The sequence below is a fragment of the Zonotrichia albicollis genome, chromosome 21 (genome assembly GCF_047830755.1).
Source record: "Zonotrichia albicollis isolate bZonAlb1 chromosome 21, bZonAlb1.hap1, whole genome shotgun sequence".
Classification (NCBI taxonomy): Eukaryota; Metazoa; Chordata; class Aves; order Passeriformes; family Passerellidae; genus Zonotrichia; species Zonotrichia albicollis.
In genome coordinates, this window is record NC_133839.1 from 3,558,892 (window position 1) to 3,581,711 (window position 22,820).

The following is a 22,820-nucleotide window of genomic DNA, read 5'->3' on the forward strand; positions in this document are numbered from 1 at the left end:
GGTCTTTAAGGATACTACACCCCAAACTCACCTTTTCTAGAAGGTTCTCAGGAATGCTACACTTCCAAACTCAGCTGTTCCAGTAGGTTCCCAGGGATGGTACATCCCAAACTTGCCACTTCCAGAAGGTCTTTATGGATCCTACACCCCAAACTCACCCTTTTCTGAAGGTTCCCAGGGATATAACACCCCAAAATCACCCTTTTCTAGAAGGTATTCAGGAATGCTACACCCCACACTCACCCTTTCCAGTAGGTTCCCAGGGATGCTACACCTCACATCTGCCCCTTCCAGAAGTTCTTTAAAGATGCCACACCCCAAACCCACCTTTTCTAGAAGGTTCCCAGGGATATAACACCACGAAATCACCCTTTTCTGAAGGCCCTCAGGGATGCTATGCCTCAAAATCACCTTTTCCAGTAGTTCCCAGGGATGCTATACTGCAAATCTGCCCCTTCCAGAAAGCTTTTATGGATGCTGCACCCCAAACTCACCCTTTTCTGAAGGTTCCCAAGGATATGACACCCCACAATCACTCTTTTCTGAAGTCCCTCAGGGATCACACCCCCAAACCCACCCAAAGGTCCCCACCAGGGCCCTCACCAGGCAGGCTGTTGTTGACCAGCTCCAGGTACTGCTCCACGGAGGTGAGGACCTTGTAGCCAGCACTGTTGACCAACACCCGGGGCGGCTGCTCCCGCTCATAGGCCTGAGCAGGAGAAATGGTCATGGATGGGGTGTCCCCTGGGGTGGACACTGCTGGGGGTGGGTGAAAGGGGGGCTGTCCTCACCAGTTTGTTCTCGTAGAGGACCAGCCCGTAGTTGTGGGGCACCACGCAGAAGCGGTTCCTCCACTTCTTATTCTCCTCGATGTACTGGAAGATGTTGCCTGAGTAGATGACATGGTCCTCCAGTGGAACCTGCAGGGAAGGGACAGCACAGGTGTCCTAGACTGCCAAGCAATGTGTGTTCAGTCACCATCTGCCAGAGCTGGGGCAGTTCTCTGCTGTCCATGGGGCAGTTGTTTCTTTCCCTCTCCCACAGCCAACCCTCCCTCCAGGAGATCTCTGCTGTCCATGCCACTGAGTGTCCCTGCAGGGCTGATCCCATTCCAGCATCCCATGGGGAGATGCTGCGCCCAGGGCAGGAGCCAAGCATTCCTACCTGGATCCAACCTGAGCCTGGCCCAGCACAGCAGCCTTTGCCCCCTGCATTGCCAGAGGAGCAGCTTTCTGCTGCCCTGCATGGCCAGAGGGAGCCCAGGCCCATCTGCAGCAGCCCTGGAGCTGCAGAGGAAAACTCCCCCCTTGTGCAGGATCCGTGCTGCAGCAGAGCCACAGCTGGCACTGCAGGAGGGCTGAGCCCCCATGGATGGGGCTGGGACACCGCCCTGACACACAGGGGTGTAGGTTGTATTCAGTGGTTTTCTTTTTTTGTACTATTGCATTTGTATTTTTAATTTTCCTAGTAAAGAACTGTTATTCCTGCTACCATATCTTTGCCTGAGAGCTCCTTAATTTCAAATTTATAACAATTCAGAGAGAGGGGTTTTACATTTTCCATTTCAGGGGAGGCTCCTGCCTTCCTTAGCCCACACCTGGCTTTGCAAACTGGGACAACAGGGATCAGGGAGGGGACAGCTCTGCCCTGGGGAGCTCAGTGAGGTCCATCCATGGTGGTCTGGGTGGGTGTTTCTTCTCTAGGACCATGCTGAAGGTCTCTACTGCATCACCTCCCATGGCAGCACAAATTTTGGTGCCTGAATTGGTGCATTTGGGAGATGCTTTGAGGGGCACCACAGGCACAGCCCTAGAAAAGCTCTGAGGGGTGACTCATCCAGCACATGGTGGCAGCTGTGGTGGCACCTCTGTCCCTGGCATCTCCCCCAGGGATACACCGAGCTCAGCTGACCCCTCCAGCTCCCCTGGCTGAGTGGAAAGCTGCATCTGAGCTCTCCAGCAGCTCTTCCCAGCCCCAGCTGGAATTTCCCCGCCTTGGGGCAGGGGGAGGATGTGTGCCACCGCTGCCAGAAGGTCCTGCCAGGGGCAGCTGCAGGTGGCAGGAACCAAACCCTGCCCAGCAGGGTCTTCTGATGGGACAGGGCAGAGGAAAAGCACAAAGTCACCCCATAGAAGATGCTCAGATGTTCTGGACTTCCCTGGGACCAGTAACAGCTTTTTTAAACTAGGAGAGATTTTGAGTGGATTTTGGGAAGGGTGACCCACCTGGCGGGTGGGCAGGCCCTGGCACAGGGTGCCCAGAGCAGCTGTGGCTGTCCCTGGATCCCTGGCAGTGCCCAAGGCCAGGCTGGACAGGGCTGGGAGCAGCCTGGGACAGTGGGAGGTGTCCCTGCCATGGCAGGGGTGGGACGGGATGAGCTCTAAGGTCCTTTCCAACCCAAACATTCCATGATTCCATGCAGGATTCCATGCCAGGACCAGGCCAAGGACGCCCCGTGCCCCCCAGGCTGTGCAGCCCCTCCCCAGCTCTGCAGCACCTTTTGGCCAGCAGCGTTTGCACCATCCCAAACACAGCCTGCCTGAGGGAGCCAACAATTTGTCCCAGGAATTTTTATGATCTCAGGAATATAAACAAGAGCTGAGAGCTCTCGTGAGGGCTGGAGCGTGCAGCAGCCGCCTCTTCTGCTGTGGCCACCCACCCTGCACCATGGTGGCCTCCAGCAGGGACCAGCCAGGGCTTGGATCCCACCCTGCCCCAGCAGGCACTGCCAGGACTCTGGGACAGGTTGGGCAGCACATGGGACATGTCCCAGTGGCACTGCTGTGTCCCTAGGAGGGGCTGGGCAGCAGACAGGACACTGAGCAGAAGGAATTCCTATTTCTACACGGGTTTTTTCCAAGACTTGCAGTGTCCCTGACCTCCTCACCTCACTGCTGTCCCTCAGACATTCCTGGGCTGCTTGCTGGAGCTTTTGGATGAAGCAACCAACCTGGGGATGGAGGCACCTCCCGGGGGGGCTGAAGGCATTCGAGGCACCCAAGGGTGCTGAGGACACCAGGAACCTCCACTCCTTTGTTTTTTCTAACACACCCAGGCCCAGGCAGGTCCCTGAGGAGATGGGACGTGTCCTGGTGCCTGGGCAAGGTGTCACCTCCATGGGTGGGTCAGGGACACGGCCCCTGTGAGCAGCCAGGGCTGGAGGCTGAGCTCAGGGAGGCATTGCCCAGATTCCTGAGCACAGCCACCCCTTCAAGCCCCAGACAAAAGCAGCAGCCTGTGGTCATGAGCAATCACAGCTCTTCCTGCTTTCAAGGACAGAAGCTCCACCAACCTGGGCAGGCAGAACCCCAAATAAACCACCCCAGGGAGGTCCCCAAGGCAGGTCAGCTTGTGAGCAGCCCCATGTGAAGTGATCTGCCTTGGGGAAGAGGGGAAGGCAGGATCCCACAGAGCCACAGCACCAATCCCATCCCTTTAGCCAGGCAGGAAACGTGGCAGACCAGCTGCTGATGGAATAAAACCCAGGCTGAGCCCTGACACGGCTCTGGGGACCATGGGGAGCCACCAGCACCCCAGGAGCCCCAGCACAGCTGTCCCCTCCTCACACCCAGGGGGCTCCTCCCAGCCCCAGGAAATATTTGGGACTGGTAGGTGTGTGCCAGGCTGTGGGGCTGGGGAACCCCTGGGGTGCCCAAATCCCTGCCACAGGGCCAGGGGCAGAGGGTGTCAGGGAGGATTTTTCAGCTCTGGATTGCTGGAGAGGCCAGAGGCAGATGTGTTTATTCCATATTCTCATTGCTGTTGTATCTTGCTGGTGTTTCAGGTGCAGATCAGACTCAGAGCCACCTCTGGAATCACCTGCCAGGGGTTTTGTGCTCCTCCGTAGGGATGTGCCCAGGTGGGAGCAGCACTCACACCCAGGAGCAGGAGGACAGTGCCTGGCACAGCTGCTCAGGGGGGCACTGAGGGGTCCCTGAGCTCCTGCAGCCCTGGCATGGAGCACAGACATGCACACAGCTGACCCTGCTGTGTGTTCTTCCATGGGGTGGGACAAACCCAGCCCAGGCAGTGCACAGGGCCCCAGGATGGGCTGGGCCAGCAGCACAGGGCACATCCCACTCAGGAGGGAGGAGAACCTGGCCCCAAGGCCAGCAGCAGGGAAAGGGACAGAAAGGACATGCCAGCTTCGGAGAGTCCCCAGCAGTGACTAACCCAAAGGGGAATGAGCCCCCCTAAAGTGACTCCAGAATCAGTTACCAGGGCTGTGGGAAGGACATGGAGCTGGGATGAGCCCTCATCTTTCTGTGGGAAGCACAAGGAGCCCTTACTCTGCTATGGGAAGGACAGGGAGCTGGGGATGGAGGCCTGGAGCCCTCACCTTGCTGTGGGAAGGATAAGGAGGCCTTACGTTGCCGTGGGAAGCACAGGGAGCTGGGACGAGCCCTCACCTTACTGTGGAAGCACAGGGAACTGGGATGGAGGCCTGGAGCTCTCACCTTGCTGTGGGAATCACAGGGAGCCCTCAACTTATGGTGGGAAGCACAGGGAGCAGGGATGAGCCTTCACATTACCATGAGAAGGACAGGGAGCTGGGGATGGAGGCCTTGCCTTGATGTGGGAAGGACAGGGAGCTGGGATGAGCCCTCACCTTACTGTGGAAGCATAGGGAGCTGGGGATGGCGGCCTGGAGCCCTTACCCTGCAGTAGGAAGCACAGGGAGCCCTCAACTTGTGGTGGGAAGCACAGGGAGCTGGGATGAGCCCTTACCTTTCTGTGGGAAAGGACAGGGAACCCTTACCCTGCTATGGGAGGGACAGGGAGGTGGGGATGGTGGCCTTATGCTGTGGTGGGAAGGACAAGGAGTTGGGATGGGGGCCTTGCCTTGCAGTGAGAAGCACAGAAAGCTGGGATGGAGGCCTTGCCTTGCTGTGGGAAGGACAGGGAGCCCTTACCTTGCCATGAGAAGGACAGGGAGCTGGGGATGGAGCCCTTACCTTGTGGAAGGAAGGACAGGGAGCTGGGGATGAGTCCTTGCCCTGCTGTGGGAAGTACAGGGAGCTGGGATGAGCCTTCACTTTGCTGTAGGAAGGACAGGGAGCTGGGGAGGTAGAGGGAGCTGGCATGGAGCCCTCACCTTGCTGTAGAACGCACAGGGAGCTGGGGAGGGACAGGGAGCTGGGGATGGAGATGGAGCCTTACCCTGCTGTGGGAAGGACAGAGAGCTGGGGAAGGACAGGACAGGGATCTGGGACGGGCCCTCACCTTGCTGTGGGAAGCACAGGAGGTAGGATGGAGGCCATGGGAAGCACAGGGAGCTGGGGAAGGACAGGACAGGGATCTGGGACAGGCCCTCACCTTGCGGTGCAGCAGCTGGGCCTGCGGGCTCCCGGCGCCCTCGATCTCATAGCGGACGCTGTTGAAGAGAGCGACCCCAAACTGCTCCTTGTAGCAGCGGCAGAACTCGCCCAGCACCTTCCCCGTCCTCTCTGAGGGAAAAACGACAAAAAAAAATTAAAATTTTAAAAGTTTAATTGTAATAAAGTGGGTATAAAAATAGTAATATAATTAGAGTAATAAAAAATTGAGTAGAGTATTAATTTAGAGTAATAAAAATTGAGATCAGGACAATGGAGACCATAAAAACAAAGAGTTATGGGCAGGACAGGTACCCTTTTCTGAGCAAAATAAGCCCAAAAAGGACCCATGTTAACAGAGGATTAACCCTTAAAAGCAATAGCCTGTTGCATATTCATACATGATGCATAAATTCCATTCAAATAAAGGATTCTATCTGGTCAGTGTCAGCTTCTTCCTCTGAATCCTAACAGCTCTTCATGGCTGAGCAAGGTGGGAAGAAGTTTGTTTCTTCTGATAATGGAGCAATAAATTCTCTTTCTCTGAAAGATTTAGGTGTCCTGTGGCTGCTATCTCGGTGGGAGTACCTCATTCCTTCCTTTAAAAAAATATCCCACGCACATAGTTTCTATTTTAACTAAAAAAGTTACATTTGAAACACAAAATTACATTTACCGTACTATCAAAATTTTAATACACCACTACTAATCAATACAACATAATACATATAGTAAATATCTGCATAGGGCCATTTAATATTCACTTTTCACATCTGCAATGGGACAGCACAGCTACATCAGGCACGGGCTGGGTTTGGGGTCTGAACCCCTCAGAGCCCACCCAGACCCCTCCCCAGTCCCCTCCAGCCTCCTGGAATATAAAAATATATCTAAACAACTTAAGTCTTAGTGTGCACCAGCCACACTGTCTGTAACTGTTCTTAGAATTGTCTCAAAGCAACCTAAAATTCACCAGTTACTAAAACATCAACTGTACTAAAATAAGAACGAAGAAGCTGAGAGACTGCATACCAAGATCACAAGAACTAAATAACAGAAGACTGTAGAACACCTACACAGTAACCAATCACAAACACTAAAAAATGAAGGCAGAAAACAAAAGAACAAAATGAAAACACCAATCAAGGAGAGTAGATTTATAAAATCTATAAAATAAACAATAAACAACTTCTAATTAATCATATTAATCAATAATTCAAGAGTCCTGGTTTATCCACAATGCTGGAACAGCCTTTGGTGCAGGGACCATGGCAGAACCCGCTGCCTCCTGCCCTCCCTGCAGCCCAGAGCCTGATTCAGGGTCAGGATGATCTCTTTTTTTGGCCTTTCACATTAATTTCATGGATTCCTCTCCCCAGCAGGAAATTCCTGACATTGAGCTGATTCCGGTGGTGCCGGAGCTTCCTGTGCCTTGTGCAGCTCCTGGCCCTGCTCTGGCCACCTCAGCTGGCTGGGATTGGGGTGAGCCCCCCCATTCCCCACCCCAAACATCACTGATACCCCCAACCCCACTGTGCCCCACAAGGGACATCCCATACAAAGGGCTCCCAGCCTGGGCTGCAGCAGGGCTGGGATTGGGGTTGGGCTGAGGGGAAAGGACAGCCTGGACCCCCCATACCTGAGGCAGGGACCCCCACCCACACCCCAAATTCCAATCTGGAATGAGTCCAAGGTGCTGGGAGAGCCTGAGCTGCCAGGCATCCCCCTGCACCCCTCACTGGAGGAGATCCCCTCCATCCCACAGGCAGCCCCTGGATGCAGCCCCTGGATGCAGGGGGTGGGGGCACACTGCAAACCCACCCCAAACAGCAGGGATGGGGTTTTGCCAGCCCCAGTGTGGCCAGAGGAGCCCCTTGGGCACCCTGACCCACCCAGCACCTCCCCACCCCTGCCCCAACCCCCTCTGCACACCAAAACCCCATCCTGAGGCATCCCAAAGCTGCAGAAACAACTCCCCCCTGAGCTGCTTTTGGCACACACAGCCTCGACTTTGAACTCCCCAGTCAACTTTGCCCCAGAGCCTGTGAAAAATGAAGAATTTGAGTCTCCTCCAACGATTTCTGACAGCTCAGGCTTGGCCGGAGCGCCGGCGATGGGCGCGGGGAGGACAGATCCTGGCTCTGCATCCCAGTGCTGGAGCCAGCACGATGCTGGGGGCACAGACCCAGACAAAACAGCCCCCACGCCGGCTTGGCACAGCCTGGCAGCAGCCAAAACCTCCAGTAGGAGCCAAAACCTCCAACAGGAGCCAAAATCTGCAGCAGGAGCCAAAATCTGCAACAGGAGCCAAAATCTGCAGCAGGAGCCAGCCCGGAGCTGTGCTGGCAGCCAAGGCAGCACAAGGAGCAGCTTTGCTGCAGGGTGCTGCAAATCCCCAAGGGATGAGCAGCTCCAGAGGAATATGCTGCCCAAGGAGGGATAAACCCATCCCTGAGGAGATGCCAGCACTGCCAGCCACTGAGCAAACCACAGGCCAGGGCAAAACCCCCCAAAGCTGAACAAATTCACAGCAAAGGATGGGACACCCCAGCTCATCCCAGCACAGAATTCCTCAGGCTGAGTTTTGGCCTCTCCTCCTGGCCTGCACACAGCACCTCTGTTGCAATTCCTGTCTCCCAGGCTGTGTGATCCTGGCCAGGGCTCTGGGCAGCCATGCAGAGAGCTGAGATTGAAAAGGACATTCTGAGGTTTCATTTCCTTTCAGTCCATGGGAAAAAAGGAGCCCCTGCTCCCCGGGCAGGCGAGACAGCTTAGTCACTCATTCTTCCCTGATTAACAGCAGGGCCAATTAAGGAGGGTTTAAGCACATGGAAAAGCAAAAGTCAATTATTTGCAGAGGTTGGAACAAGGCTTGCAGTCAAACAGCAGAGGTGACGAAATCTCCCCAGGCTCAGCAGGATGCTCAGGGTGCTGGGGGATGCTGGGTGCTCCCTGCCTGGTAGCCCTGGTGGCAAGCCCAGGGGAGCAAGAGGGACAGAGACACCTGGGGGTGATATAAGAGTGGGGGGCTGTGCCTGAGCAGAGGGTGGGTGCCCACGCTGTCCATGCCAGAGGGTGTCCTGACCCCTCACATCTGGCAGGGCTGATGTGTCACCCTCAGGAAGTGCCTCAGCCGCCCCCTGGCTCCTCCACCAGGCCGAGCAAAGCCTCCCCGAGGAGCTGGGGGCTGTGCAGAGCATTCCCTGCCAGCACAAGGGAGCACTGAGGGCTGTACAGAGCATTCTGTGCTCCAGCTCTGCGACCAAAGCCACCCACGAGTGGCTGTCCCTCCACCAGCAGCTTTGGCTGCACATCCAGCCAGGAGCTGCAGGGGTGTGGGGACAGGGGACACAGCCCCCTAGACTGTCACCTGGCATGGCAGAGGAGGGAAGGGACCCCTGCAGCCAACACCACCTGGGTGTGAGCTCAGACACCCACAAAGCATTTGGCAAACAGCAGCACCCACAGGGAGCTCCCAGGGCTGGGTGTCCCCCACCACCCACCCACCCACCCCAGTGCTTTCCCAATGCCCTGGGACCAGCCCCACACCCTCCCCCTGGCACCAGCCCATCCCTGGCACAGGCCCTGGCACGTCCCTGGGCTGGCTCCTGGCAGGGGGAAGCCACTGTGGGGCTCCAAGAGCAGCAGCAGCAGCAGCAGCAGCAACGCCTGGCTGGGCAGAATCCCTGTGTCAGCACCTCTGGTGACAGAGCTGCTCTGTCCCCAGCCCCCAGCTCCCCTCCTGCTCTCTGTGACTCAGGCACACGTGGTGGCTCCAGCAGGGGGGACATGAAGGGGCTGCACAGCCCAGAGGGCACAGAGGGCACCCAAACCCCAAACCAGGCTGGGCACAGGGCTGGATAGGTGCTGGCAGCCAGGACAGGCTTCAGCCAGGCCACAGCAGCTCCAGAGGGCACCTAAACCCCAAACTGAGCTGGGTACAGGGTGGGATGGCAAGGACACAGTAAGGACAGGGCTCAGCCAGGTCACAGCAACTCCAGAGGGCACACAGAGGGCACCCAAACCCCACACTGGGCTGGGTACAGGGCTGGGTGGGTGCTGGCAGCAAGGACAGGCTTCAGCCAGGCCACAGCAGCTCCCAGCCACGCTCCAGCCCTCCCTGCCAGGTCCTCCACACCGTGCTGGCATCACCCAGGCTGTGCTGTGGGCACAGCAGGACACAGAGCGGGGCAGCACAGGTGTGTCATTGTCCCGGGTCAGCCTGAGGCTCCTGTGGCTGAAAACAGGACAGGAGGCTCCTCTCCTGCCCAGCCCATGAGCAGTGCTGCCACCAGAGCTGTCAGCCAGGGCAGGGTGACAGGCAGGGCACAGCCCTGGAGCAGTGGGTGCCCTGAGGGCAGGCACAGCCTTTGTGCGCTCAGAGGTCACAGCCAGGGCAGCCCTGGCTGGCTCCTGGTCCCTCTGAGCCAGGGCAGGAGGTGGATTCTGCCTTCAGGATTCCAAAGGCAAACTGTCCAAGCTGGTCCAGCAGCCTGCACTGGCTGTGTCCTGACCTTGGAAGCATCTCCAGCCCCATAATCAGCCCCACACATGGAATCACGGACTGCTCTGGGCTGGAAGGGACCTTGGAGGTCATCCCATCCCACCCCTGCCATGGCAGGGACACCTCCCACTGTCCCAGGTGCTCCCAGCCCTGTCCAGCCTGGCCTTGGGCACTGCCAGGGATCCAGGGGCAGCCACAGCTGCTCTGGGCACCCTGTGCCAGGGCCTGCCCACCCTCACAGGGAACAATTCCTCATTCCCAATATCCCATCGAGCCCTCTGGCAGTGGGAGCCATTCCCTGTGTCCTGTCCCTCCATCCCTTGTCCCCAGTCCCTCTCCAGCTCTCCTGGAGCCCCTTCAGGCCCTGGCAGGGGCTCTGAGCTCTCCCTGGAGCTTCTCCTCTCCAGGTGAGCACCCCCAGCTCTCCCAGCCTGGCTGCAGCTCCATGGCCCCCTCTGGAACTCTCCATCACAGACACATCCTGAGGCAGCAGCCAGCTCTGACCCTGACCTCCCATTCCCTAGAGCCAGCCCCAGCTCTGTGCCCTGGGGACAAGCCACCCATGAGCTGCAGGTGTGACCCTGAGCCCTGATCTCTGCAGCCCAGCCCTGACCTTGCTCTGATCCCTGCTGCTGCTGCACTTGCTGCCTGCAGGCTGTTTCAGCAGGGTGGGGAGAGCAGAGCACCAGGAATTCACCCCACAGCCCCAGGCTCACACAGAGCCCTCCCAGCACCACAGTGTGTCCAGAGCTCGTTTTCCTCATTGCCCTTGAGATCATGTGCAAATGGGAGTGCTGCTGGAAACAGCCCAGCCCTGGGCAGCCCAGTCAGCACATCCAGCCATAGGGAGGTCAGTCCTGCACAGGTTTGCTCCAAATTTTCCTTTTCCTTCCTCCTCCTCCTCATTCTTGCTCAGCTCAGCACACCCAGGACCCACAGGGGTATCAGGGATCGCTTGTGTGTCCCTGGTGGGACAGAGCTTGATGGGGACAGGGATGTGGCTCACCCCAGGTGCGTCCCCAGGGCTGGGCAGTGGGAGCAGAGCTCTGGGGCTGAGGGGCAGCAGCAGCACAGACACATCCAGCACTGGGGAATTGTTTGGGTTAGAAGGACCTTGCAGCTCATACAGTGCCATCTCCAGCAACACCTCCCACTGTCCCAGGCTGCTCCCAGCCCTGTCCAGCCTGGCCTTGGGCACTGCCAGGGATCCAGGGGCAGCCACAGCTGCTCTGGGCACCCTGTGTCAGGGCCTCACCCCTTTCACAAGGAAGAATTTCTGCCGTATATAACACCTAATTTCCCTTCTTTCAGGTTGCCGCCATTCCCCCTTGTCCTGTCACTACAATTCCTGATGAAAATCCCTCTCTGGTCTCCCTTGTGCTGTGGAGACCTCCCAGGCCCTGCTCTTCTCTACCACAGACACCCACCCCCATGTGCTCACACACTCCCATCCCCAGGGGCTGCACTCAGAGCTGGCCAAGCCCAGGGGGAACTTCTGCATCCTCCTCCAAGGCCACAGCCCATTGTGCCAATGGTGCAGTAAAACCATCCACTGCCTTAAGATTTCCACCTGTTGCTGCTGAACTGAATTCCCAGGTTTTTTTCATGTCAAGGTCATCTAGAATCACTGAGTTACTCCCACTGCTGTACTAAACTAATAAATTCTGCCCAAGGTCTCTGTGTGCCATGGCCCAACCACCAGTGAGACACCAAGAGAATTTTTCATCTCAATTAACGTTGCTGCTGATACGCTTGGAATGGTGCAGCACCCTCAGGTGTCCCCTGCCCTTCTCATCTGTGCAGGGGCTGAGGTGCCTTTGGAAGCCCAGCCCTTGCAAAAGGCCCCTGGGATGATAAAAAATCATGGAATAATAGATTGGTTTGGGTTGGAAGGGACCTCAAAGGTCATCCTATTCCACTGTCCCAGGAGTGGAGTGACAGCAGGGGCTGCAGCAGGGTGCCCAAACCCCTGTGCATGGATGCCACAGGGATGCCTCACCCCAGACAGGGAATTTTCCTCTTGGTCTAGAAAAAAATTAAGAGAAACAAAAAGGCCAAAGCAGCTCATTGAAGCAGAACCCCATGGCAGGGAGGGCAGGGCCCCAGCCCTGTGGGACAGCCAGGCTCAGGCCAGCTCCCCTGGTCCCACACAGTGTCCCCTGTGCCTCTGCCAGGGGGGACAGGGATGTGCCTGGGGACACTGAGAGGGGGTCACAGCCTCACATCCCTGTGCTGGGGCTCCCTGCCCTTCTGTGCCATGCTGGGGGTGGCCGTGATGTGGTGGCACAGGTGACCCGTGGGCAGTGTGCGCTGGCCTGGCCAGTTTGCCCAGGCTGCTGGGGGAGGAGTTAATTACTAATTAAGCCCGTAAATGATTAGTGAGTGGGGGCAGGCTGCTGGAGGTGGGGAGCACAGGCTCCAGAGCTGTGGCACTGACAGGGACAAGCACCACGGTGGCACTGACAGGGCCAGCAATGGCCTGGTGGCTCTTCCAGCAAGGGAAAAACAAAGGCACTGCAGGAAGGCTGATGCCACTGCTTGTGCCCAGGTCACCTCTGGCTGTTCCCACTGTCCCTTGGCCATCCCCCCATCCCAAATCCTGGCATTATGCAGACAGGGTGTGGGGGCATCCCCCTGGCATGCACACATGGATGGGGGGCACAGGATGCCCAGGGCACCCCTCAAGCAGCACCCAAACAGGAGGACCCATGGCCAGGGGCTGTCCTGGCTTATCCCAGCAGGAATTTGGCAAAGACTGGCAGCAGGAGATGGCTCCAGCAGCAGCACAAGGGACAGTGCCACTGTGGATGGGGCACAGGAACCCTGCAGAGCAGGGCACACAAAGGGTTAAGCCCCAGCAGGCAGTTTAGGGTTTCGGGAATTTGGATGTGAGCTCATTTCCACCCAGAAACACAAACTCCCTCACAGGGGCCTGACTCAGCCTGGCTGAGCATCCCGAGGAGGTGCCAGCACTGGGGGAAGTTGGGCACCAGTTCCTCACCCAGGGATACTGGGACAGGGCCTGGGGAGGCCAAACCAGGGCTGACCCAGCAGCTCTCTGCATTTCCCCCTCTCATACACACCAGGAGAGGCTGGAATAAGCCAAGTGGGGAGAGCAAAAACTGGGAGAGTTTCCCCTCTGACATCCTTGAACACAAATACACCCTTCAGCCAAACCCACCCAAACCCACTCAACCCCATCCAAATCCACTCAAACCCACCCCAAACTCACTCAAGCCCACCCAAACCCAGCCCAGGTGCTCCTGCTCTGGGCTGCTGTTGGGACAGGCACTGAGCTTGGCTGGCACAAGTGGGAAGCAGAGGCTGCTCTGTGCCAGGCACTGTTCAGCACCAGGCAGGACAGGGGCACTGCCAGGCTCTAGCAGCACCCCAAAATCCATCGGGAATATTTTCAGAACTGAGAACAGTGCCTGAAAGGAGCTGAGCAGGGCGGTGGGGGTGGGAAGGGAGCACACGGTGCCTCTCCATGCTGCCCTGTGACTCAGCCGCGCTGGGAAGGGTGGGCTGAGCAGCAGGAAGGGATGAGGCAGCGCAGCCTCCAGAGAAACCAGCTGGGGCCGGGCCTGAACCGGTTGAGCCTCTCTGGCCGTGCCCAAGCCGTGCTGGGCTCTGCCCCCGGATGAGTCAGAAGCGCCCGTGGTGCCAGCACAGGACTGGGGCACCCGCCGGGGACACGGCTCTGCCACCCCAGCCCTGCTGGCACCCCCAGGGCTCTGTGCCCACCCTGCAGTGCCCAGCTGTTGGGGAAGATGAAACAGGAAAGCCTTATAAATATTATTGCCTAGCAAAAGATTTTGAGAATATAGAAACTATAAGTGAGATTGAAATGAAAGCAAGCTTTGAGATCCCTCAGTTACTGAACAACTGGAAAACAATGGTGTGGCCAGCTGAAGGTGATCCCCTTTTGATGGAACAACACCCTCTGCTTGCAGACAGGCCCAAGGGTCAGAGCAGACCCTACAGCTTGGCAGAAGGGGCCCAAAGAGGAGTTTGTAGGGTTTAAAATGTAACACAGTGTGGTAATGTAATGATTCTTATAGGCTGTATGTAAATGCTATTTGTATCTTGTATTAGATTGGTTAGTGAGAATCAGAATATTCAACACAGAAGATTTATTTTATTGCAATGGGAACCTCTCTCTCTTACCCCCCCATCCTCTCTCCCCCTCTCTTCTCTCGGGCCTGCTCTGAGCTGTGTTTGGCAGCTCCCAGCAGGGCCCTGCACTCAGGCCCTTTGCAATAAACCCCAAGTTCCAAGCCCTGGCTGCAGAGATCTCTCATCTCCATCCATCCCGACCATCCTATCCCCCAAGACTCCTACACCCAGCCCATCCCCAGCACCTCTCCCTGCCTGCACAGCTCCGCTGCCCTCCCTGCCGGGACACACCGCGCTCCCTGCCTGGCCCTGCGCGGCTCCAGAGCCCAGCACAGCGCTGGAAATGAAGCAATACATCCACAGCAGGTGCCCCAACCTCAGAACAGCTGAAAAACACTGACAAAACCACTCTGGGGCAAGCTTTGCACAGCTTCTGCTGCTCCTTTGGGCACCACTGCTCCCGCTCCCCAATCCCCAAACCCTGAGCTGGGCTCAGCCCCTGTCCCTAAACCCCTCCCAGGGCACACCCAGGGTTAGAGGCTGGGAGTTTGTGGATGCTGGTGTCCTGCTGCTCCTGGGAACAAGGCAGCGTGTGGCTGCCTTGGTTTAAAGGAAAAGAGGGAAAAAAAGAAAAGGGCTTTCATAAGGGACTTTAAAAAAAAGTGTTCTGCTTTAAAAGCCTGAAGCCAACATTGTAAACTTTAGAGTTATGCATCTTTTTTCCTCAAGTGTGAGACTGATGCTCATTAAGGAAAGTGTCCTAAACTGTAATTAATAATAATATTATTATTACTGTTACTATTATTATTATTATTAATAATAATAATAATAATAATAATAATAATAATAATAATAAATCCTCTAATAAAAAATCAAATTATCCAATCCCTAAGTGTAGATTTTAATAGGAGGTGCCTACTATGGAAAAATTTACCTGAGTGCATATGTCTAAGAAATAAAAGCCACAGAAACAATTATTTCCATGACACGAGTACCCAAATGTACTCAAACGTGCGTGCAAGGAATGTGCCAGTGGATAACAAATAACAAATAATAATTACAAATAATAAATAACAAATAAGAAATAACAAATGACAAATAAATAACAAATGGCAGCGTGGCTCCCAGCGCCTCTCAGGGCTGCACTGAGGGCCTGTCCTGAGCCTCCCTGCCCAAACACGTCCCACAATGGATGGGACAGGAGGAGATCCCCGTCCCCAGGAGGAGATCCCTGTCCCCATCCAACCTCCCAGCCCCCTTTGCCCTTGGAGCAGCCTTTGGGGCACAGCTCCAAAGCTGTGGGGCAGAGATGCCCTCAGGTGTGCCAGCCCAGAGTGGCACCAGCAGAGGTGACAGCAGTCCCAGGAGTGCCAGGATGTGTCCCATGGACAGGCAGGTGGCTGTGGGAGGATGGAGCATCCTCAAAACCTGAAGCCCAAAGCCTGAGCTAGAGCAGCAGCCCTGCCCTCATCCTGGCTGCAGCCACATCACCCCACGTGTCCCATGTCCCCCTGGGTGCCACCAGCACCGGGGCAGGGTGGAGAGGAGCTGCCACCCCTCTGGCTGTCCCCACAGCAGGGTGGGACCCGGCACCACCCCAGATAAGGCCCGGCTCATCCCCCAGCACCGGCTGGGCTGCATTGCATCCATCCCTCGGGATGGCGCAATCCCACCGAGCCCAGCCCAGCTGAGCCCAGCCCAGCAGAGCTGAGCCCAACCAGGTGTTCCCTGCCATCCACACCCTCCTGCCAGCCGGGGACAGGGAGCTGAGGTCCCCACGGCAAAGGGGACACTGCAAACTTGGCCATCTCCTCCAGCTGGGGCGGGCTGTCCTTGCTCATGTCCCAGGAGCTGTGTCCCTTGTGTCCCCTCGTGCCCAGCCCCAGGAGCTGTGTCCCTCGTGTCCCCTCGTGCCCAGCCCCAGGAGAGGAGCTGAGCCTGGCACACTATCCCTGTGCCCAGCTGGACAGTGCCAATGGGAAACCCAATCCAGCCCCAGGGGAGGAGACCGAACAAAGATTTTTATGTGCATCTAAAAAAACAACCCAACCACAAGGGATTGAAGAAAACAGACCTGGAACCTGTCCTGAAAACAGACCTGGAACCTATCCTGAACCTATCCTGAACCCGTCCTGGAGCTCCCTCCCTGCAGCTGGGGAGGGTTCTGTGTCCAGCTCCTCCAAACCCATCCCGCAGGATGCTGAGCCACCACAATTTTGGGGTCTGGGAGCTGCCCCACCCCAGCTTTGGGCAGAAAAACCACTCAAGGGGCTGAGCAGAGCTGGCAGGAGGAGAAAGAAAGCCAGGACAAGTGTCCTGTGTCCCAGGAGCCACCAGCACAGCAGATGGATGAGATCCTGCCCCAGGCCTGTGTCACCTCCAGGGCAGTGTCCCATCCATCCTGAATGTCCCATTTGGGGTCCGAGCTCCCAAGAGGAATTCCCCAGAGAGATCCCTGCCAGGGAAGGGCAGAAGGGGACAGAGAAGGGCAGCAGGGCATGGCAAAGGGCAGGAGGGCATGGCAAAGGGCAGGCAGGCAGGGAGAAGGGCACTGTGCTCTACCAGAGCTGGGACCTGTGTCAAATGTCGCTGCTCTTTCCTTTTGAAAAGGGGGAAAAGGTGGAGCTTTATTCCTTCCTCCCCTGCCGGGCCAGGAGACTGGGAGGAAGCAGGGACTGCTCTGCTCGGCCCCTTCCTCCCCTCCTGGCTCTCCATGGAGCCACTGCAGGCACGGGGACAAGGCTCCAAGGCCAGCCAGGGGCTGGGGACATGTAGATGCCATGGGACAGAGAAACAGCAAGCATTTCTCACAGCAGCTTGTGAGAAATTTTAAAGAGTTAGAAAGATGTGATAACTTGTTAAGCATAAACAATTCACAGGTAGTGTTTTTCTACTTCATCTTTCTGTTCCTCTCAAAGACAGTGAGTGAGTAACATGTTTTTGTTAGTTAGCCAATAGAATAGAAACTATCATACCACTCTATAAAACCCCTGTGGTTCCTTTAAATAAAGGAACCTTTGCCTTTTCTACAATCCTGACTCAATCTCGGTGCAAGAGTGACAGGGAGGGGCACAGCCCCCTGCTTGGGGACCCCAGGAAGAGGTGACATCCCCCCCAAACTGGGTGGTGAGAGCAGAGCTGAGTCCTGCAGGGGCAGAGCAGGAGAGCTGCTCCTCACCTGCCTCCACACCCTGCCCCATGAAATGCCCATGGATGAGCATCCCTGCATCCCTCCAGCCCTGCTTCCTGGCACAGGAGCCTGGCAGTGCCACTGGGGCCGGGCAGGGGCAGTGCCAAGGGGCACCGAGCCCCTCTGAGCTCTGAGCCAGCCTCTGCAGTGATCTGGGCAGGAGGGGAGGCAAAGGCTTGGGAGATCCCAGCTCCTCTCTGTGTCCCTGGCTGGGAAATGAATTTGTAGAGCTTTAAGGCATTTACAGCTGTGGCTAGAGCTGATAGGCCAATAAACACTTATAATATATTGTAATTAGGAAATAGTTGGCTTCTGGTTGTGATGGCGTGAATTATAACGTGTATTGTCTCACCCTTCACGTGGGACTGAAAATGGATAAAAGTTTTTAAAACGTCTCTCAGCTGCCCCATGTCTGGGTCAGAAAAGGGCATAATATGGGGCATAAAAGAGCATAAACTGGGACAGAAAAGGGCATAATCCAGGTGAGAAAAGGGCATAATCAGGGGCAGAAAAGGGCTTAATCTGGGGCAGAAAAGAGCTTAATCTGACATCCCTGCCATGGGTTTCGGGGTGTCTGACACTGCTATGGAGGTGTCCTGCTCTGGGGGTGTTTTTGTCTCCCCGGGCTGTCCCAAGGACAGCTCTGAGCTGCCCCCCTGGCTCTGTCCCTCCCGTTCCAGCCCTGCAGCTCCCAGCAGAGCAGGGATCCCCTCCGTGTGTGCCCCAGCTCGCTCCAGCTGATCCCTCTGGATCCCTTTGGACCCACCATCCCACCCACCCGGGGAGGCCACCCGAGCACCCGGTGTCCCCTGCCCCGGCACGCCGGGCTGGGAGCGAGCCCCGTGCCCCGACACGACGGCTGCAGGTAAAACTCCGGCGTGCCAGAACCAGCCCTGGGCGCTGGCACGGAGCCCTGACATGCCAGGGGAGTTATTTATTTGGCGATGAAAGACACACGTTTCGTTGGGAGAAACCACGGCACGGCTGCCCCCGGGGCAGGGCGAGGGTGCAGCCTGCAGACCAACCCCAGAGCCCGGCAGCCCGCACCTCCCACGCCGGCTGGGGCTGAGCTGGGGCAGGGGCTGGGAAATGGGAGTCACGCTCAGGGAAGCCACAGAGAACCTCCTCTCCTGCTGCCAGCAGCCTCCAGCCCCGGGGCACGGCACAGCCCGGTGCCTTCTGGCGTTTGCCGGGCACCTCTGGAGCCGGCCCTGCAGCCCAGCCCATGCCATGCCATGCCATGCCATGCCATCCCATCCCACCCCATCCTATGCTATCCCATGCCATCCCATGCCCATCCCCATCCCATCCCAGATTTATCCCAGATCCATCCCAGATCCCATCCCAGATCCCGTCCCATCTGAGATCCCATCCCATCCCAGATCGCAACCCATCCCAGACCCATCCCATCCCAGATTCCATCCCATCCCCCTGCTCGCACACTCCGATGCCCCACGAGGCTCCCTGGAGCAGGGAGGCTGCAGGTCCCGCCCCAGGGACGAGGCTCGCTGTCACCTCTGCCACCTCCGCGTGGGCTGCTGCCTGTGGAAGTTCCAAGCCCGAAATTAGCAGCTGCTTCACTCCCTAATTAACGGGCTGGCGACTCCCCGGAGATGCCAGAGCAAGGTGTGAGCTCCCAGGGACCCTCCCTGTGCTGCCAGCCACCCCCACATCCCTCTGCCATGGAGACATTCAGTGGCTCCTGCTGCATCCCTGGGCTCTGCCACCCAGGTTGGCACCCAGGGGCTCCTGCTGCATCCTTGGGTGCTGCCACCCACCCAGGATGGCATCCAAGGGCTCCTGCTGCATCCCTGGGTGCTGGCATTCATCCGGGATGGCACCCAGGGGCTTCTGCTGCATCCCTGGGCTCTGCTTCTGCCCAGGTTGGCACCCAGGGGCTCCTGCTGCATCCCTGGGCTCTGCCACCCACCCAGGATGGCATCCAGGGGCTTCTGCTGCATCCCTGGGCTCTGCTTCTACCCAGGATGGCACTCAGGGGCTCCTGCTGAACCCTGGGCTCTGCCTCTCACCTAGGAGCTCCTGCTGCATCCCTGGGCTCTGCCACCCACCTGGGATTGCACCCAGCAGTTCCTGCTGCATCTCTGGGTGCTGGTACTCACCCAGGAGCTCCTGCTGCACCCCTGGGTGCTGGCACCCTTCCCTGGGCTCAGGAGCAGCAGCTCCACACAGAGCTCCTGCCAGCCACGCTCCAGCTCAGCCCCCAGGAGAAGGGGTCCATGGGATGCTCCAGGGAAGCAGCAGGATCCCAGCATGAGGGAAGAGGTGATGCTGTCCCACACAGAGAGCACCCTGGGCATGAGAGACACTGTGCAGAACTCCACCCAGTGACACCCTGGCTTTGCAGGGCACCCCATCCCTGCCACCCTGGTGGTGGTGCCCATGCTGGGCATCCTTGCACAAGGAGGGTGAGCCAGCCCTGCTCCAGCCCACAGAGCAGCTTGGAAACAACTCCCAACCCACATCTGGGAGGAAGAGGAGGAGGAGGAGGAGGAGGAGAGCAGCTGAAGGTGTTGACAAACAAACTGGCTGAGTCAGGCAGGAAGATGTCCAAAGCAGGGGGGCAGGAGGAAGCACCGGTCAGAGAGACCTTGGAGAAGGAATGCAGGATCACCCCTGTGCATCACACCTGGCTGCCCTGACACCCCACAGCTGGCAGGGCCTGCCTCTGGGACTGCCAGGAGCCGTCCAGCCCCAGCTGGGAGGAAGGACCCTGCTCCTGAGCCACCCAAGTGACACCTGTGTGGCTGGTGACTTCTGGGGGACATTGGCATGAGCCTCACCCAGCCACCATCAAATGGGCATGGCACCTGCACAGCCTGGGCACTTCTCCCAGAGCTTCTCCCACCTCCTCCTGCCTTGACTCCATTCCCAGGAGGAGCACAGACCCAGGCCAGGCTCTCCCCAGCAGCTCTGCTGGTCTAAGGAGCTGCAACCTCAGGAAATGCTGCCAAGCCCAAAGAACTCCTGTACCTCCAGCACCCAGAGCTCATGGGGCAATGGGCAGTAAATCCAAACCCCCGGATTTGGGAGGACAACTGGGAAAAGCTGCTTGGAGAAGGGCAGGATCCCTCCTGGGGCAGCAGCAGGGGAGAACAGGCCGAGCTAGGCAGGAAAACCTGGAGCTCTCCCCGCCACGTTGCTTTGCATGCCTGACAGCAAGTCGTGCCTTGCCTGTTGGGCTCCAGCCCCTCCCAGCTCCGGGGGCTCCTCAGGCAGCCAGGAGCCCTGGCAGGAGCAGAGAGGTGCTCCAGGAACCCAGTTTGCCCCAGTCTCTCCCAGGGAGGTGTCCCAGTACAGGTGTGTGTGCCTGCTCACCCCAGCATGGCATGGGACACGTCCCAGCCCAGTCTCCATAATCCTATTCCACAGAAATCTTTTTTTTTCCCCCTCATGAAATCTTTTTCCCCTCTGCAGACCCCAAGTATGGGTTAAACCCCACCCTGGGGTAGCAGCTCAGCCCTGCCCCAGCAGAGCCAGATTCCTGCACAGGAAACCCAGCCAGGCTTCTCCTTGTTATTCTTCAGGATTAGGATCACAGGGGCTTGCAATCTGTGCACAGACAATCTCAGCAAGCTCCAGAGAAATTCAGGATGTGCTTTGGATCCAAACCCGCCACAGGCAGCCCCGAGCCGGTGCTGAGCCGGGCTGGAACTTTAACTAATGCAAGATGAAAAGCCCAGAGCGAGTTCCAAGCTCTCCTTCAAAGCTCAGAAACCTGCTGGCGTCCTGCTGAGCCGCATACCACGTAAGCATTCCTGCCAGGACGGGGCCTGGCAGGGCGGATGGGCTGCACGGCGAGACGGCCGTGCCTGTGCCAGCCCCACGGCAGCTCCTTCCCACTGAGCCCTTGGGGACAAAAGGACTCCAGAGCCACTCCCGTGGCGGCTTTATGGCCGCGACAGAGCAGCGATACGGCGGAGCCACCTCCAAAACATGGGCGGTCCCCATGAGACGCGCAAGGTCCAGCTCGAAGCCACCCGGGCTGTGACACCGCTCAGGTGCGGCCCCGCTTCAGCCGCTGGAAACGAGGGGGGATTTTTTTGTCAGCCTGGGGAGCTGAAACCAAAGCTGGGACACGAAAGGGCTCGGAGGTCACGTCCTGCCCGCTCAGAAGCCCCGGGGAGCCCAGCGCCAGCATCACGAGTGACGCAAAGGGGCTCGGGGGGAGCGACAGGGGGTGACACCACTTAGAGGGGTCAGCAGTGTCACCACAGACCCCATGAGCAGCGCTGAGCCCCCCAGGCACGGCTTCACACCATCCGTCACCCCGCGGCTCCCGGGCAGCTCCGGACAGACAGACAGACAGACAGACATCCCGAGCCGGCGGACACACGGCTCTCAATGACCGCATTGTCACCCTGCCCGTCGCACGGAGCGGGCGGGGGCACTGCTGTGTCCTGCCTGGAGCCAGCGTGGGGTGCAGGCAGCCCTTCCCTCCACCCCAGAACTTCTGAGGGAGAGTTCCTAAGTTCTAAGATCCTTTCCTAAGGATGCCCCAGCACGGTGGAAGGGAATGAGGCTCAGCTAGCTCCAGCATTATTTTTGCATAAATATATATATATATAATAGTATATATAATATTATACAATTAGTATTATATATAATATTATACACATTATATATAATATATATATATTAGTGCCCGTATGACAGCCGTGTCCCTGCGCTTCCAGCATCCCCCCGAGCCCAACTCCTCTCTCCCCTCCCCACAGCCCGAGGGGTCCCCGAGCCCCTCCGCCAACACAAACACCCCGGCACAACGCAGCCTTTCATTGGGGAGGCACCTCGGGTACCCCCCGAGCTGCGCCGAGGCAAAACCGCGGGGAAAGTAAAAATTAAAAACTTTAAAGAGCGAGAGAGAGGCGTGGGGGTCCCGGTAAGACGGAGCGGGGGGGTTCCCACAGGGATGGAAGGAGGGATGGGGAGATGCCGGGGATCCCCCCGGGATGAGCAGAGCCGGGGGATGCCGGGGGCTCACCCGCGATGTGCTGGCGGCGACCCTCGTCCAGGTGCGTGGAGACCACATCTCCCATGGCGAGCGGAGCCGGGCCGGGCCGGGCGGCGGGAGGAGCGGCGGGAGGAGGAGGGAAGAGGGAGGAGGAGGAGGAGGAGGAGGAGGAGGAGGAGGAGGAGGAGGAGGAGGAAGAAGGCAGAGCTCGGGGCGGCCCGGCAGCGCGGCGCCCCACGGCTCCCCCCGGCCACTCCTCCCGCACCGCCCCCGGCCCCAGGGAGAGGCTGCGGGTGTCCCCCCGCCGTAATTAGCGCGGCTAATTAGCCGGGGGATGGGCAGGATGGAGGAGGGGGCCGTGCCCCCAGCCGGAGCTGGGCAGTGCCCGCTGTGCCCCGCAGTGCCAGCGGCAGAACCGGCTCCGGGCTGGCATTGCCACAGCCGGGCTCCGTGCTACCTGCGCCCACACCGCGGCCAACACCTGACCTTGGTGCCAAACGGGAGAGGGGCGGCACAGCCAGGGACCCCTCGGCCTGCCCAGCCCGGGGGAGAAGGGGATGGGGTGATTTAAACCCGCCCGGGATGGGGCTGGCATCCCCCGGCGAGCCGGGGGCACACTTAGAGCGGGACACTGAAACCGGGAATTTGTGTGTCTGTGTTTTCCAGGCATCGTGCGAAGCCTCCTCGGAGCCAGGCGGGGAGGAAGGAGCCGGAGGAAGCGCTGGA

General features: G+C 58.0%; 1 protein-coding gene across 2 annotated transcripts in view; it reads right to left on the reverse strand.

The window, feature by feature from the left end:
* The window catches only part of NIBAN2 (niban apoptosis regulator 2), a 35,074-nt gene extending 12,698 nt beyond the window's left edge, over positions 1–22,376 (reverse strand). Inside the window, exons 1-4 of one of the 2 annotated variants that reach the window (XM_074555990.1) lie at positions 22,125–22,376; positions 5,317–5,447; positions 792–920; positions 604–709 (exon numbers count right to left, since the gene is read on the reverse strand). In XM_074555990.1, the coding sequence (XP_074412091.1) occupies positions 604–709; positions 792–920; positions 5,317–5,447; positions 22,125–22,179 (421 nt within the window). In that variant the 5' untranslated portion in view covers positions 22,180–22,376. The remainder of the gene's footprint in view (positions 1–603; positions 710–791; positions 921–5,316; positions 5,448–22,124) is intronic. The other variant, XM_074555989.1, reaches the window with a different exon arrangement.
* Positions 22,377–22,820: the final 444 nt, after the last annotated feature.